The 16,193-nt window shown below is 56.2% G+C and overlaps 1 protein-coding gene across 6 annotated transcripts in view; it reads right to left on the reverse strand.

Annotated features, from left to right (window-relative positions):
* Positions 1-16,193, reverse strand: part of GSE1 (Gse1 coiled-coil protein) — a 425,485-nt gene that overhangs the window by 102,881 nt on the left and 306,411 nt on the right. For 2 of the 6 annotated variants that reach the window (XM_082607683.1, XM_082607679.1), the window contains exon 1: positions 7,203-8,719. The exons of the other annotated variants lie outside the window; for them this stretch is intronic. In XM_082607683.1, coding sequence (XP_082463809.1) covers positions 7,203-7,239 — 37 coding nt within the window. In that variant the 5' untranslated portion in view covers positions 7,240-8,719. Of the gene's footprint in view, positions 1-7,202; positions 8,720-16,193 lie in introns of those variants that run through there. 6 annotated transcript variants of the gene reach the window in all.

Here is a 16,193-nt window from a genome sequence, read left to right on the forward strand (position 1 = left end):
ACTCAGCCCACATCCCCCACTTCCACCAGGGCAGGGACGGCCCAGCACCCAGTTCTCAGCACACCTGGGGTGAACTTAACATGCTGAATGTCTTAAGAGTGGCTTCCCTATGCTTGTTCATCCCTCCTCACTGTACTAGCCTCCCTTCACCCAGCCTCACCCCGCCTCTGCACACGTCACTTCCAAGGCCTACCTCCAATGCCACCTCCTCCACGGAGGCTTCCTGGATTTCCTCCACCAGGATGACTGACCCCGGGAGACTCCAGAGCACTCCGTCCGCACTCATCTCGCTCCCTATTCGTTCCTGAAGCAACCTGAGGATGAGACACAGACCTCCTTCGCTGCTCCTTCTGGGTCAGTACAGGGCCCAGCACTTGCCCAGCTCCAATGGTGATATTTAGGAGGGGAGAGACTGGTTTTGTGTCCCAGGAGCACAGAACTAAGTGAAATGCACGTGTGTGTTCCCTGTAAAAAGCAACATTCTAACAACCCACGGGAGCATGGCAGGTGTGACCCTCAGAGACCACCAAATCGAGAGGAGGGAGGGGCTGGGCCATCTGACCTCTGAGGTCCCTTCCGAGCCCAATGTTCCATGACTTCCCAACCCCGCAGGCCATTAAGCAAGTGGCCAAATGCCCACTGGGCGGCAGTCCAGGCCTGGTCAGAGGGCGCTTCCTGTCTCTCTGCAGGGGGAGAGGGAGAAAGAAGGCCCTGATCCTTCAAGGCTGTGGGCTTCCACTGGGTGGGCTTGGGCTCTGGGGGCGAGACCTGGGCCCAGATTAACTCAAATTCGGCCAGCCCCCAACAGGCACTGCCCTCAGCTCTAATCCAGGCTGAGGGCAACCATCAACCCCAAGCTGTGGAAGGCCTGGCATCGGTGGGAACAAGCCGGAAAAATGTGTTTTCCCCTAAAGACTTGTAAAAAAAATTCTCACTGATTTTTTTCCCTTTTACCCCAAGCTTTTATAGCTCTAAATATGCCACACTTAGTAATTTTACGAGCAAACTAAGCTATACATCACACGGTTTTATGTTCCTAAATTAACAAAAGGACTTTAAATCTATATGGAGCTCTTAAAAAAAAATGCACTGCATCTCTTTTTATTCCCTCACCCCCAATTTCCCTCTTCCTAATACACTGCCCCCCACCTGCCCGAGTGGCTTCAAAATTTCTGATTGTGTAGCTAGACCAGCAAGGAGAGGCAATTCCAGATATGAATGTAGAACTGCTTTGTTGAGGGACCCTGTAAGAGGTGAGGCCACTGTCCTTTGGGAAAGGGTTACTTTAGGGGTTATTAAAGCCTGATTTTTATTTTCCCTGCAAAGTACAGTATGATAGGACGTTCCCTAGTAGATGAAGAGGCCACATCTACCAACCCAATCTCACCAAAAAATCTAAGAATTAGAAATCAACAGGTCCAGGCCTTCCCTGGCGGTGCAGTGGTTAAGAATCCACCCGCCAATGCAGGGGACATGGGTTCGAGCCCTGGCCCGGGAAGATTCCACATGCCATAGGGCAACTAAGCCCATGCACCACAACTACTGAGCCTGGGCCCTAGAGCCTGCGAGCTGCAACTACTGAGCCCACGTGCTACAACTACTGAAGCCCGCACGCCTAGAGCCCGTGCTCCGCAACAAGAGAAGCCACCACGATGAGAAGCCCGCGCACCGCAACGAAGAGTAGCCCCCGCTCGCCACAACTAGAGAAAGCCCACGTGCAGCAACGAAGACCCAACGCAGCCAAAGATAAATAAATAAATAAATTTATATAAATAAATAAGTAAATAAAAAAGAAATCAACAGGTCCCTCAAGGTCTTCCGATGTCCGTGTTCTTAGCTGCAAAGTGTGGGGTAGACCAGATGACCAGAGGGGCCCATCTGTACTTGACCGTGGAGAGAAGGAAGCACAGTGGGGCTGCTCCATTCACACATGTCCATGTCCAAGTGATATGGAGCCCTGGACTTGGAACAGAAGCCCAGGTCCAGACACTTCATCCCACTGCTGGCTCTGTCCCTGGGAGCTGGGTGGCCCTGGCCAGCTGCCCTCCAACCCTCCACTTCCTCCTGCACAGAAGGAAGCGAAATCATCCCTGCCCCTGCCCCATTCTAGGGCAGGAATCCAGGTATCGTAATGAGTGCTCCGAGAGCATAAAAGAAACTTCTCCTGACTCCAAGAGTCAAGAAGAAGCAGGAGAGTTTCCAGTGGGGCCATATCAGATTCCCACCCATGGAGTAAAAACAACACATTTAAGGCAAGAAAAAAATCTTAATGAGAACCAAATTGAGCAGGGGGGTGGGAACCAGACCAGGCCCCTTGGTGAAGGGCTGGGCCGCAGCTGGGACAAAAGGGCCCCTGGCTTTCCCAGCCTGACAGATGGAAATGTGGCGGCCCCTCCCCCTTTCTCAGGGGTATCGGAAGATTAATTAGTGATTGCCTGGAAAGTGCAAGATGGGAACCGAAATGCTTGTCCCTGCTGAGTTTCTGAGCTGTAAATAAGCAGCTTTCTCAATCACAACTGAAATGGCAGTGCTGTCCTTTTATCTGAGTCAGATCCCATTAGGCCCAACCTGCCCCCAGAACAGGCTTTGGGTGGTTCCAGAGCCCCCCCCAAAGCCATGGGTTTGCTCATGACCCAGCAGCTTCCCACAATGAACCAGAGCTGGGCATGAGCTCGGTCACAGCTGGCAACTGCCGACAACCCACCCCCCTCCCAGCTTCAGCTCCTGAGGGGGCACCCCGGGATCTGGCAGCTGGCAGCTGGAGGTCCACGGCTCTGGCCTGCCCTCACCTCCAGCTGCCTCCCCCAGACCAGGTGGGCCTGAGCACAGATCCACACACGGCCACACCCTGGGGCTTTCTGGAAGCAGTCTAGGGGGTGAAAAAGAAAATCTAGGCAGCTCCCCACCGGCCATTTGGGCCTAGGTTTACTTCTCCTGGGCAACACCAGCTCCCAATAGGGGAAGCCCATCTCTTGCAAGTCTGTCAAAGGATGCGTAGAGAGAGGGCCCAGGCCAGCTGACCCTCGGGGGAGAGAGGCAGCTGGGGGAAGAGAAAGTGTTCTGGGGAGACCTGGATTCTCTGGGAGCAGCCTCCAGCAGGCTATGTGGCTTTGGGCCAAGCCTCAGCCCTCTCTGGGCCTCAGTTTCCTCACTGGAGAATCTGGAGTGTCCTTCCCAGCAGTGGACAGTAAATCCCCAGGGGAAGCCAGGGTCACCCAGAGTTCAGCATGGGGCCGGGGTGGGGTCAGCTGACAGCTGAGGAGTCCTCCCTCGAACTCCAGGAACAAGATAAGGGGGCCAGCAGGGCGCCACCGCCAACACCAACGGCCAATTCCCTCCCTCACTCCCTCCCTCACTCGTTCAACAAATATTTATTAAGCAGGGACTCTGGAGCCAGACTGCCCGGGGTCAAAGCCCGGCTGCACCATTTACTGCCTGCGCGGCCTCAACCTCTCTGCGCCTCCGTTTCTTTAGGTGGCAAATGGGATTACATTAACACCATGTCTGGTACAGAACGGGCACCATGGAAGGACTGGCTGCCGCCCCCTCTTCCTTCTTATTATTTTTATTATTATTTTTATTATTGGTCTGGCGCTGAGTCAGGCAGGAAAGAAACACACAGTCCCCACCTGCGTGGAGCTCACGGTCTGGTGGAATTCAGGAAAGGGAGTAGGTGGGCGTGGGTGTGCACAGAAGGGAGTTTTGAGGAGAGGCATTAGAGACCCCCCGACCACTACCCACCAGTCCCCAGCTCTCCGTGCTGCCTTCTCCTGACACAGAAAGCATCCCCACCAGTGAAGGAGCACCAGAGGCCAGGCACTGTGTCATGGGGCGTGAAGGGCCTGGTCCAAAGACCTGAGTTCAAGTCCAGCTCAACTGCTAAGAAGCCCCGTGATTTTCTGCAAATAAGTCCACCTTAAGAATAATTATTACGATTACTATAGCTGTCACTTGCTAAGTGTTAACGTCACCCCAGGCACTGTCCTCAGTACCCTGCAAGGATTCACTCGTTTAATCCCTTACACCAGATGTCAGCACACCTCCCTGTAAAGGGCCAGATAATGAATCTTAGGCTTGGCTGGCCGTCCTTGTCACACCGACTTGTTGTAGCTCTAGCTCGAAAGCTGCCACAGATAACACATCAAGGAACGGGCGTGGCCACGTGCCAAGAAAACTTTATTCTCCTAGTCAAGCAGCGGGCCGCAGAGGGCCAACACCTGCCTTACGGTGATGCTGAGGTAGACCCTATTATGGATCCTATTTCACACCTGGGAAGACTGAGGCCCAGAGAGCTCAAGCCATCTGCCCCAGGTCACGGCTCAACCTCCACTGCCCGGCCTCAGTCCCGTCACACAGGAGGAGTGGTGCCTGAGGCCAGCCTGACTGTGAATGAACTGCCCCCCCGGGAACGGCTGGACGGGCAGGTTCTGGGCCCTGGCTCTCTGCAGTTACAGGCACTGTGACAAGATCCGGCTGTGGGGACACAATGGGGTCCCAGAAGCTCAAGAGCACCTAGGTGTCAGAGGCGACAGGGTCACAGCATGCCGGGCTGGCCGCATCCAGGCCCCTCCGTCCTGGGCCAGTGTGGTGGGCAGTCGTCAGCTTCACATCCCAGCTCTACCATTTCTCAGCTGGGCAAACTGTTAGCTCCTCTGAGCTTCACTTTCCTCATCTGTGAAATGGGCAGACACCAGCACTGAGCTCAGGGGTGGGAATGAGATTTACAGGACCGATTCCCAGAAAGCACTTGCAAGGGAGCCTGAGGGTGATCACAAGAACCAGGTCATTGCTTTTACAATTCCATCTACTACTTGAAGATGAGGTGACTGAAGCCCAGGGAAGCAAAGCCACTTGACCACGGCTCTTCTTTCTACACTGTTACAGCAAAATTAGAAAATACAAACCCTAGTTGGGCAATTGAAAAAAAGAAAACTCTAGTGGAGGACAAATCTGCCTCCACAGACCCAGAGGACGTGTGCACTGACCTCCCCAGGGTCCCGACCAGCAGCCCTCACCTCTGCTGACCAGGACTTCACATCAGCCAGGACTGATTTTCCTTAATTGCTCTGCATTTCCTAACCTGACACTTCCTCCTTTTCTCTGGGAGGCTCCCAGTGTAAAAGACAATCGGTTACCTGATGAATAAATATGCACCAGCAGTCACCCAATGGCAGGTAAAGTGGGGTGTAGATGACAAACACCTGTGCTTTTAAGAGACCCCGTACTTAAGAAGATCCATTCTTGGCACAATTATGTAGTGAGTGTCTACAGGACAAGGTGCAGCTCTGGGGGGCGGCGCTGCAGGTACGAAGTTGGGGTGGAGAGGCCACCAGGAGCCGCCAGCCAGAGCAGGAACACTGGGCCAGAGCTTGGGTTTAAAGGGCCCTGGCACCGGCTCTCAGCCACCCGGGGTCTACCTATGGGGGAGCCTGGGGGAGCCGGCTCTGAGCCTGAGCACTGGGCCCTGCACCCTTTTGTCAATTGGGGATTCCACCTTTAATGTGGAACGGACCCGCCCAGTGTATGTAGTCCAGAGGGAAGAGAAGTGCCAGCTTTGCATTTCGGGCAGTGAAGGAAAAAGAGATCAAGAATACAGAGATACAAGATAAAGAGATCAAGTGCAGACCCTGAGAAATATTCTTCCTGTGAAAGTGGTAGAGACACCAAGCAAGAGACATAGAACTTGTCAGTTCCTGGGAAGGGCTGGGGACCCAAACCAGCCACAAAGAAACTCAGCAAGAGTAAATGGACAGGTTTTCCACAGAATGGAGAAGTTCTTTCCACTTTCCTCCCTTCTAGCCTCCCTCTATGCTATCAACTTGGTGAAAACGTTTGCCCTGGTTTCAGGGTCAGCGAGGGTCAGATCTAGCAAAGCTGGGGCCTCCCCGGGCCCATTCCCTCCCCCCATGCTCCTCCCAGGGGATCCAGGACAGCTGTGGGAGCCTCAGACAAAATGACAGGGGCTTCTGAACACAGAGGGAAAAACTCAAAACCCAACACCTGGCCACATGCACCTTTTGCCAGCAAAACAGTAAACCTCCTCTGGTGGCCTCCTATGCAGAATTTTAAAAGCCCCAACATAAGAAGCCCAGAAACTTCCCCTCCCCTCCCTGAAGCGCCCCAACGTCCCCCCAAGCCCCCCAATCAATGGACGCCCCAACTTCCATAGGAACTGTGTGTCAACGCCCAGGGAAGGTAAAACTCTGAAAGGAAGGAAAGAGAAATAAAAACAACTCATTCCTAGATCAAGCGGTCACACCAGCCTTCCTGACCTGCGGGTCACGTGGCCCACCGGGGGTTAGGCCTGGTGAGTTACTCCTGACCCGAGGGGGCTCTGGAAGGGGGTGACAGCGCGCCAGCCAGGAGGGCCCCAGGGATCACCAAGGCTCCCACCTCCCTCACCGGGAATCCTGGCTCGCCTGCTTCCCTTTAGCCTACGTGTAATTATTTTTAAGGTTTCAAAGTGCAAATAAGGTCAACACAAGAGGGGCTCCCCAAAACTCCCGCTGTTACCCCCCCTTCCCTTTGGGCTGCAAGCGCGACTTGCCCCGAAACAGAAAGTTACAGGGCAGGCTGCTGTCAGCGCGCAGGAAGGTTAGGGAAACAGGAAGCCACGCCAACCACCCTCCAGAGCTTCCCCCGGCCCCCTCCTCCGACCTCCGCAGGCACAAAACCTTCCAGGGAATCCCAGGCAGGAAGGGGGGCGGGGGGCGTGCGCGCCACGCTCGCGTGGAGACCGCGCAAGAGGCTGGCTGGAGAGAGAGGAAAATAAGCCCGGGGACTGGGGGCGGGGGGGCGCATGCTACCCGATCAGGGCGGCCTGCGGGAAAGTAACTTCACACCCGGTGCTTAATTCACCTTGGAAGGCTCGAGTGCCCCGGCCGCTCGCTGCGCCGCCGCCCCGGAGCCGGCTCCGGGCAGGCAGACAAAAGGAGCGAGACGCGCAACCCCCGGCGGCGGCGCAGCGGGGGCGGCGGGCCGGGTGGGCGCTCCCCGCCGCACGTAGCGCACACACCGCCGGCTGGACCGCAGCGGGAGCGGCCAGGGCCGCGCGCGCCCGCCGGTCTGCTGGGGGCTCGGCGGACCCACCGCCCCGACCCAGGCCGGGGTGGGGGGAAGGGTCTGGCGGGGTAAGTTAGGTTGGGGGTCCGGGGCGCGCCGGCGCCGCGCGGGACCCAGGGAGGCGCACAGAGCTCGCTTACCTGGTAAGTAATACAGAGGCGGCTTCAATCCAAACATGATTCAGATTAGAATTCCATAGTGGCCAGAGAGGGATGAAGAAGGAAAAAAAATATTAAAACCCAGCGAGGAGACAAAAAGCGCCGTCCGAGCCACGGCGCTCAAAAATGCCCAAAACAATAAAATAAAGGCAGAAGAGCGATCCGGACAGCGACGGAAAAAAAAAAAAATCAGTCTTTTTTTTTTTTTTTTTTTTTTCCTCCCTAAAATGATCAAAAGGCTCTCTCTCCGGCCAGCGCCCGGGCAGTTTCGGCCACCTTGGCCCTGGCAGATCCACAATGAGGTAATTGACGACCAAGGACGGGCCGGAGCCTCCACGGCTGCCCGGTGTCTTCGCCGCGTGTGTATTTTCTGCCTTTTGGACTTGAGATGCAAATAAAAAAAGGAGGGGGGCGCACGGCGGAGGGAAGCAGGCGGGAGAGCGGAGAGGAGCGCGAGAAAAATAAAGGGGGGAGGTGAGGGTGAGGAAATTGGGGGGTTAAGATCTTCAGGGATTACTCATATGAAAGAAAAAAAGATAGAGAAAAAAGCAGCCCCCAAGACGTGCGAGTAGCAATCTCTCCTCCATTCAGCCATTTGAATGTCAAGGGCGAGGGTCAAGAGACCTGTTTCCAACAGGGTTTCACGTTCAGAACCAGAAGGAAGAAGGAAGGGGGGTCGGCGGGAGGGGGTATCTCTTGTTGCCAAGGAGAAATCGGCTTTGTTTTCGTTTCCCCTTAGCTACTGGGTGAGGAGGGGCGGGGGGGGGAGAAGAGGAGGGGGCGAGCGGGGAGGAGAGAGGAGAAAATTAATACCCAAACAGCCAAGAAGTACCGAGGGGGAGATTTCTTCTCGTAAATAAGAGGCAGCGATTGCAAACAAGTCCTGGGCAGGAGAAAGCAGGCCGGTTCCCCTCCCCCTCTCGCCACCAACACCCCCCCTCTGGTTTTTTTTTTTTTGTTTTTTTTTTTTTTGGTTATCTCCCTGGCCCGGCGTCCCACCACTGACTCAGAGAGCAGGGGTGGGGGAAGGAGGAGAAAGAACTCGCGGGGGCTCGGGCGCCCGGGCAGAAGGAGCAGGAGAGCGGGCAGGCGACAGCGCACGGCGGTGGAGAGCCCCTCGATCAATTTTCATGCAAGAATCATTATCGGTAAATTGGAAAGCTGGCTGCCTGACAGCAGATTTGTCTCCCCTAATGAAAGCGAAAGGGTAGGGGCGCAGCGGCTGGCGGCTGCAGGCGGCGGCGTCTCCTTCCGTCTCTACGCGGCATCTTCCAAGAGCTCCATGCTTCGCAGGGCGATAATAATAGTTTCACTTGCGAGCTTCCCCCCGCGCGGCTGCCGCGCCGGGCAGCATATCCATGCGGACCGGGATCGGGGCGCAGAGAGCTGGGCTCCCCTCTGCCAACGCGGGGAGAGTGATGCTGCTGGCGGCGGGGTGCTCCCCTCTGCCCCAAAGCGGGGGCCGTTTGCAAACTGTGGGCGGCTGCGGGCGCCGCCGGTCCCCCCTCCGGCTGCCCAACTCCGCGCTCTGGCCGCCCGCCCGCCCGCCCCTCCTCCCTCCCTCCACACCCACGTCTGACAGCTGCGGGAGCCGGGAGTTCACCCGCCGCCGGGGCCTGGGAGAAGGGTCCCCAAGTCGTGCTCCGGGAGCTCTGGCCCGCCTTTTGTGAAACCCACATGGGGCTGCAGAAACACACCGGCCCGGCCCAGGGTGAGCTCCTAAGGCCAGCGGCTTCCTTCTCTCCTTCTTTTCCTCTCACCCCCCACCCCTCAAAAATCCCTGTTGCAAGTGTAATCAAATGCTTGATACCATCTCCCACACTCTCCCTGAACTGGTGCATTATCAGATCCGGGAAGGCATGCTTCCAGGCAAATAGACCTAATAAATGCTATTACTGGGATTCTGCAAGCCCCGGCTGCACCATAGTAACGAGAGCCCTGGCTAATTTGGTTTAAGAAAACGACCAACTGCACAGAGTATGTGTGAGTGAGTGTGGAGCCTGTATCCCTCCTCCCCACCCGCCTCTCTTTCACACCAGCTCATGAAGGCCCCATGTGATAATTCCCCAAATCGAAGGGGGAAAAACCCTGCCGCCAAACCACATCCTGTGCGCTCATTGTCCAGCCCAGCGATTTTAAAGAGACAGGATCCATTTACCCACGCCCGCACACACACTTAAACGCACGCTGCAAAGCTGCCTCTTGATGTGACAATTTATTTTCAAGCCCTTTTACCTTATGAAGGGCCGGTCCCTCAGTGGCACAACCAACCGGAATCGCGACTTGGTAACACTGAGGGGTCACCTTTTGACCCCAGATACAATCACCTGGGTTTGTGGAACAGACCTGAGCCTGCAGGTACGCACGGCAGGTCACCGCGACCACTACAGGCTTGGGTTCCTGCCAACGCTTTCCAGCCGCTGCGTAAATCAGGGGTCCCCAGAGGCAGCCCCGGGGGTCCCTACTAAACGCGGCGGCTTCGGGTGACAATTGCACTCCTGGAATACGATACTCTAGAGGACAACTCCCGAGGGCAAACTGGAGGAGGTGGGCGGCCTCCGCGTGCCTTCTGACCCCACTCTGCCACTCACCCCCCCCCCACGCCCACCCTGCAAGAATATCTTAAATGGGCTGGGCGGAGCGCTCGGAGCCAAGGGAGGGGTGGCGCTCCTCCCCGCCGCCACCAACGTCTGGGTGGGTGCAGCGCACAGGCGGCTGCCTTCTCCGCCTGCTGGGCCGCCGGGGGTGCGAGGAGCATCTTTGAATCCCCCAGCCCCCGCGGCGCCCCTCCCCGCGGGCGGCCGAGCGCGCGCGGGCACCCGGGAGGGCGCTGGAGCTGCTGACCCGGAGGAAACGGGCCGCTCGGGGCCGCCGGCGCCCGCCGCCAGCATCTGGCCGCTCCGCCCCGCGCTGACCCCGGAGGTCACGCCCGGCCCTCGGCGGCGGCGGCCCTTTGTTTCCGGGGCTGCGTGGCGGCGCGCTCAGCACTCCCCGCGCCTCCTCCTGCGCCCGCCGCCGCCTGCGGCCCTGCGAGGGAGACAACGGCCTGGCACGGCGGGGTCTGGGTCCAGCACCTGCCCGCCCGACCCCGGACCGGCGTCCGTTTCCCAACCCGCCTTCGCCTCCCACCCACATATTTGATCATCTGCGCCCTTCTGGGAGTGGCGGGGGGCGCACCAAGGCGCACAACGGACAGCCCAGGCGAGCTGCTGCCCACCCCCCTGACTCCTCATAAGCTCGGAAAATCTCTGATTCTACTTGGGGGAAAAGAGAACTATTTTTCAAAGACCCTAAACTATCAGTTTCTGCTGTCATTCTTTTATTGGTTTTTAATTCTCCGGGATTACACGAACAGTAGTAATTAATACTAAACCTTCCTCTACTGTATATGCTAATGGCAGAAGCCATAAAAATTAATTTGCAAACATGTCATTACACAATAGCTGTACAGGCAATAAACCTGTAATTATGGGCCAATCACAGGCAGGGTACAGAGGGAGGGATGCTCCCCCAATCTGCTGGGTGCCCCCCTTCCCCTGCTAAAGTAGAGAAGATGGTGCCAGAAAGAAGCTTGCCTGCTGGTAGCCACCTGTGGAGAATGCTCCCAGACTGGGGATGGCAGAGGGGGCCTTTCGTCTTGAGTTCTAATGGCTTGGCTTCTATGCAAGGCCCCCTGGAGACAGCCACTCCAGGGGACACTGAAACTGTGGGAGGAGAGGCACGGCAAACCCTCGGAGAGCTCCCGGGCCTGGCTGGCTGGTCGTGGGTGAGCAGAAGAGGAGTAGGAGGCAGAGAGAACAGGACTTCCCTGCTGGCACAGTGGCTAAGAATCCACCTGCCAGTGCAGGGCACACGAGTTCGAGCCCTGGTCCGGGAAGATCCCCACATGCCACGAAGCAACTAAGCCCTCGAGTCGCAACTACTGAAGCCCACGCGCTTAGAGCCCGTGCTCCACAAGAGGAGCCACCGCGATGAGAAGCCCTGTGCTCGCCGCAACTAGAGAAAGCCCACGCGCAACAACGAAGACCCAGCGCAGCCACAAATAAATAAAATAAATTAATTATTTTTTTTTTAAAAGGGAGAGAGGGAATAGGAGACCCCACACTGGCAGGCCAGCACCCGCTTATCTTTGCTTCCCGGTCAAAAGGCAAACATCTCCCCCAATAAGTAGTTGAATGCCTGCATCAAATTATCTCAAAATGCGCAGGCCAAGCCCTAATTGCTTTTAGCCACTCCCTGGGGCAGGAGGTGAGCTGTGAGATTCTAGCGATACCCTAAGTCTCCTTTGGCCCTGCGTCTGGGTGGCTCAGAGTAGGTTATTGACATTTCCTGGTGACAGGGACGTTTATAACGGAGGAAAATATGAAATCTACCATGGGAGGGTGGCTGCACCACAGCTCCCGACCTGATGCCAAAACAGCTGAAAAATATAAAGCACCCCCGCCATGCCAAGCAGCCTGCTTAACGGGCTGCCTCTCCACTGAATGGCTCGGTTGTTTGCCATAATGTGGCTGAACGGGGAGCTGGAAGGATTTTTCCTTTCCCACCGGCCCTTGTGGCTTGGCTGTCATTTTTGGAACCCATCACTAAGGCCATTCATTTCCAGGGGACTCACCCCTCCTCGGACGGTTGCCTATGGCCTGGCTAGGGGCGGAGGGGCGGCCAGCCTGGGCCACACGTGGACCAGCTGCCAGGTGCCCAGGTGAGAAGGACAGCACTCTTCTGGGGATTTCAGTTCAGCGGGATTATCTACAAGGATGGGGTACCTCTCTCCATCCCCTTTTCTCTCTCAGAGCCTGGTCACCTCTGGGGAGGAGTCAGGCATTTATAGAAAAAAGGCAGCAATCGGTGCAGGCTGAGTCGCCAGTGTCCCTTTTTACAGTTGGGGCCACTGAAGGGCAAACTCATCCCCACCTCCCTGAGAGACCCCTGCCCACGCTGCCAGCCAACCCAGGGTGAGAGGGAAGCTTTGGGCATGTCCTGGGCCCAGTGGAAAGAAAAGAAAAGAAAAGCGCTTCATCTCTCAATGGGGAAACAAGCTGGGGGCTGGCTGCTTCTTGGAAGCGGCGTGGAGCCCATCAGACACCCCCCCCAAGATGCGGGGCGGCGGGGAGGCCCTCCTTTCCCCTCTCCCCAGCTGCACCTTCAAAATGGAGGGGCCCCAGACTCCCTCTAGCGGGCCTGCCGTTGCCACAGCACAGAGACAGCCTAGCCGGCCAAAAGCGTCAGCTGAATGCAGTAAAAATAGCCTCCCAGCACGTGCTGCAAACACTGAGGCCGCAGACAGGGTCTGGATGTGCAGCCGTGTAGTGACCGGCTCTGAGCGGGAGAGCTCAGTGCCTCTGGGTGCCCGCTGGCACTCTGGTGGCTGCCCAGGCCAGGCTGTGACCTCACCTTCTGGAGGGGGCACTGCTCCCCAAGGATTCCAGGGAAAGAAGGCGAGGGGAGGCTGCGAGGCCACGTGGCTAAGCTGAAATGCCCCTTTAGGTCTGCCACCTCCATTTCCCTCCCTGGGATAATCATGCCAGCTGATGTTTCCTGAGCACTCAGTCAGTGCCAGCTGCTGTTCTGAGAACATTAGAGCTCATTAGATCCTCAGGACAACTGTGTTCAAGGTCACCCTTAGGAGTTCCATTTTCTAGATGAGGCCCAGAGAGGCCAAGCATCTTGCCCAAGGACACACAGCCAGGAAAGGGCAGAGCCGGGATGTGAAGCTGAGCTGGTTCCAGAGTCCATGTTCCTAACCATCAGCTTGGAGTTGGACACACCAGAGTTCAAATTCTGGCTGGGGCCCCCACCCACCGTGTGCCCCCAGGCAGTGACATCACCATTTGAGCCTCAGTTGCCTCACCTGGAAAATGGGATGAAATCAGCCCTGCATTCCAGGAAGATGCAGGTGTGTAACCACTCTGGTGCCTGGCACAGAATGAGGACTCCATGAATAGAGCTGTGAATTACTGTGTTTGGGATAATAGTGATCAGAGCAATAAGCAGTTACCACGGGCAGGGCCTCAGTACAGCCATGCGACGTGCTTTGCTAAGGGCTTTGTCTTATCTGGAACCTGCCCCCACCCCACGGGCAGACCTACAATGACCATCACCCGGATCTGTACACGAGGACGCTGAGGCCCCAGGAGGTGAAGCCACTCACCCAAGGGCACCCAGGGAGCAGACACACCCGCTTTCTCCCTCCGTCCAGCTCTGGCCCTTAGGTGACTGGACATGAGTGAAAGTTCTGTCTCAAGATAAGCAAGTCTGGGCTTGAAAGAGAAAGGGAGAACTTTTGCCCCGTCAAGGTGATGTCTGCAAACCCAGGTTTTGTTTCCATCTTGGCCTGGTGTGTTTACTTCTGCTTTCCTCTACCAGTGGCTCCAGGCTCCCCACCCAGGGAGCCCTCCCAGGCCTCCCACGGCCTTGTCCCCCTGTCCTGGTATGATGGGCTAATGGTGGCCTGCCAAAATATATGTCCACCTGGAATCATGAATAGGACCTTAACTGGAAAAGGAGTCTAGGGACTTCCCTGGTGGCGCAGTGGTTAAGACTCCGCACTCCCAACGCAGGGGGCCCAGGTTCGATTCCTGGTCAGGGAACTAGATCCCACGTGCATGCCGCAACTAAGAGTTCTCATGCCACAACTAAGGAGCCCACGGGCCACAACTAAGGAGCTTGTGAGCTGCAACTAGAACCCGGTGCAACCAAATAAATAAATATTTTTTTAAAAAAGAAAGAAAGAAAAGGAGTCTGTGCAGGTGTAATTAAGTTAAGGATCTCAAGTTGAGATCATCCTGAATCATCAGGGTGGGCCCTAAATCCAATGGCAAGTATCCTTATAAAAAGAGAAGCCGGGCTTCCCTGATGGCGCAGTGGTTGAGAGTCCGCCTGCCAATGCAGGGGACACGGGTTCGTGCCCCGGTCCAGGAGGATCCCACATGCCGCGGAGCGGCTGGGCCCGTGAGCCATGGCCGCTGAGCCTGTGCGTCCGGAGCTCCGCAACGGGAGAGGCCACAATAGTGAGAGGCCCGCGTACCGCAAAAAAAAAAAAAAGAGAGAGAGAGAAGCAGACAGAAGAGAAGACACAAGGGAAAATGCCGTGTGAAGACGGAGGCAGAGGTTGGAGGGAAGCAGCCATAAGCCAAGGACACCTGGAGCCCCCAGGAGCTGGAAGAGACAGGAAGGACCCTCCCCTACAGCCGCTATAGGGAGGATGGTGGCCCTGCTGACACCCTGACTTCAGATTTCTGGCCTCCAGAACTGGGAGAGAATAAATTTCTGATGTTTCAAGCCATCCAGTTTGGGGTATTTTGTTACAGCAGCCACAGGAAACTCATACATCCTGTCACTTCTGTGAAAATGGAATGCCCTCTGTCCTGCCAACCCAGGGAGGCCCTGGGCCTTGTCCAAGGCGGGATGCCATGGGCCTTGGGCCAGCTGGGTCAATCTCTCCTTCAGGCCTGTAGCAAGGGCTGGGAGGAAGATGAAGTGTTCCGGGCCCATGGGCAGGTGTGCACTCAGGCCACCTGCACTCCGTGAAGCTGAAGTCAACCCTCCTTGGCTAGAGGGCTTTCCGATGACCTTCCTGCCCTCTTGTCTCCCCCGCTGGTGACACACGTTTGTTGGCTGGGGTTTGGGCAGCGGCCTGGGCTACAGGAGATCATCGAGTATGGCAATTTGCCTGGGGAACAGCCAGCCAGCCAGCCTTGCCCAATCAACCTATAAACTGAGGGCTCTGCTGGCCTTGAGCATCCCAGCCAGCCCCATGAGGCCCAGGGTAACAACAACAAACAACAAGAAGCCTGGTGGCCGGCTTTTCACCAAACCTGTTTCCCTTCTCTCTTCGGCTCATACCCAGACTACATTTCTCAGCCTCCCATGCAGATATGTGGGGCCAGATGACCACATTCTGGCCAAGAGAACGCAGTGGAAGTAATAACTCGCCACCTCCGTGCTCCCAGGATGACCTTGAACCCATGTACAGAAGACACAGCACCTCCATCACGCCCCCAAATGTTGAGAGCAGAGGCCCCTGCATGGGCCCCCACCAATTATATATTACATTGGCACATGATTAAGAAATATATTTCTATTGGGGAGTGTGTATAGAAGGCAACTTCTAGTGTGATGAGCCACTGAGCTATCCGGGGCTCTTTGTTACAGCAGCTAATGTTAGTTTCATATACATACGAAGAGATCTCCTTTACGGATATTTACTTAATGACCAGCATTGCACTGGATGCTTTAAATACATTATCTTATATCATCCTCACAATAAAAATAAATCTTTCATTACCCTCATTTTTCAGATGAGCAAACTGAGGTCCAGAGAAGTCAAGTGACTTGCCCAAGGTCATACAGCCAGTAAGAGGAAAATCCGATTGCAATCCAGACCCTGCATTTTAAACTGCTCTCTCTGGTGTCCCCCTCGACTCTCTTCAGCAGGAGCTGGCAAAGGGGCTTAAAACCCCTTTTTAATGAAAAGCCAAGCAAGCAAACAAAAACGAGAACACCGCACGTTGCTGCCTACACACAGAACCGCGTACCTGACCTCCAGGTTGGGGCTGCCGCTGGAGCCGGATGCTGGGCAAGCTCAGGATTTGGGAACTCTTTACAATAATGGTTTTACAAGACATACGCCGTGATGTCGCCAAAGTGCTGCCTCCCCGTGGGCTGCACGGATGCCAGAGAAATCAGACAGAGACTGCGTCTGGGACTGTCGGGCCACACAGCTCCTCCCTGCAGGGGGACCCCCCGCCTGTCCTCGCCCCCGCACCACCACCCTGGGATGCTGGCAGGCCTCAGTCTATTCATAATCTCAGACAGCTCTGGTTGTCAACGTCCTGCTTCTTGCAGAGCCAGCAAGCACAGAGCTGGCAAGCGTCTGTCGAAAAGCACGGAGGAAGGTCTCCGGGGGTGGGGAGGGAAAACGCGGGGGTCAGGCGCGGCGGCACCTTCTGTGGATACGGCGACAGCCCGTGT

This window comes from Mesoplodon mirus (assembly GCF_964341445.2).
Source record: "Mesoplodon mirus genome assembly, chromosome: 19".
Lineage (NCBI taxonomy): Eukaryota > Metazoa > Chordata > Mammalia > Artiodactyla > Ziphiidae > Mesoplodon > Mesoplodon mirus.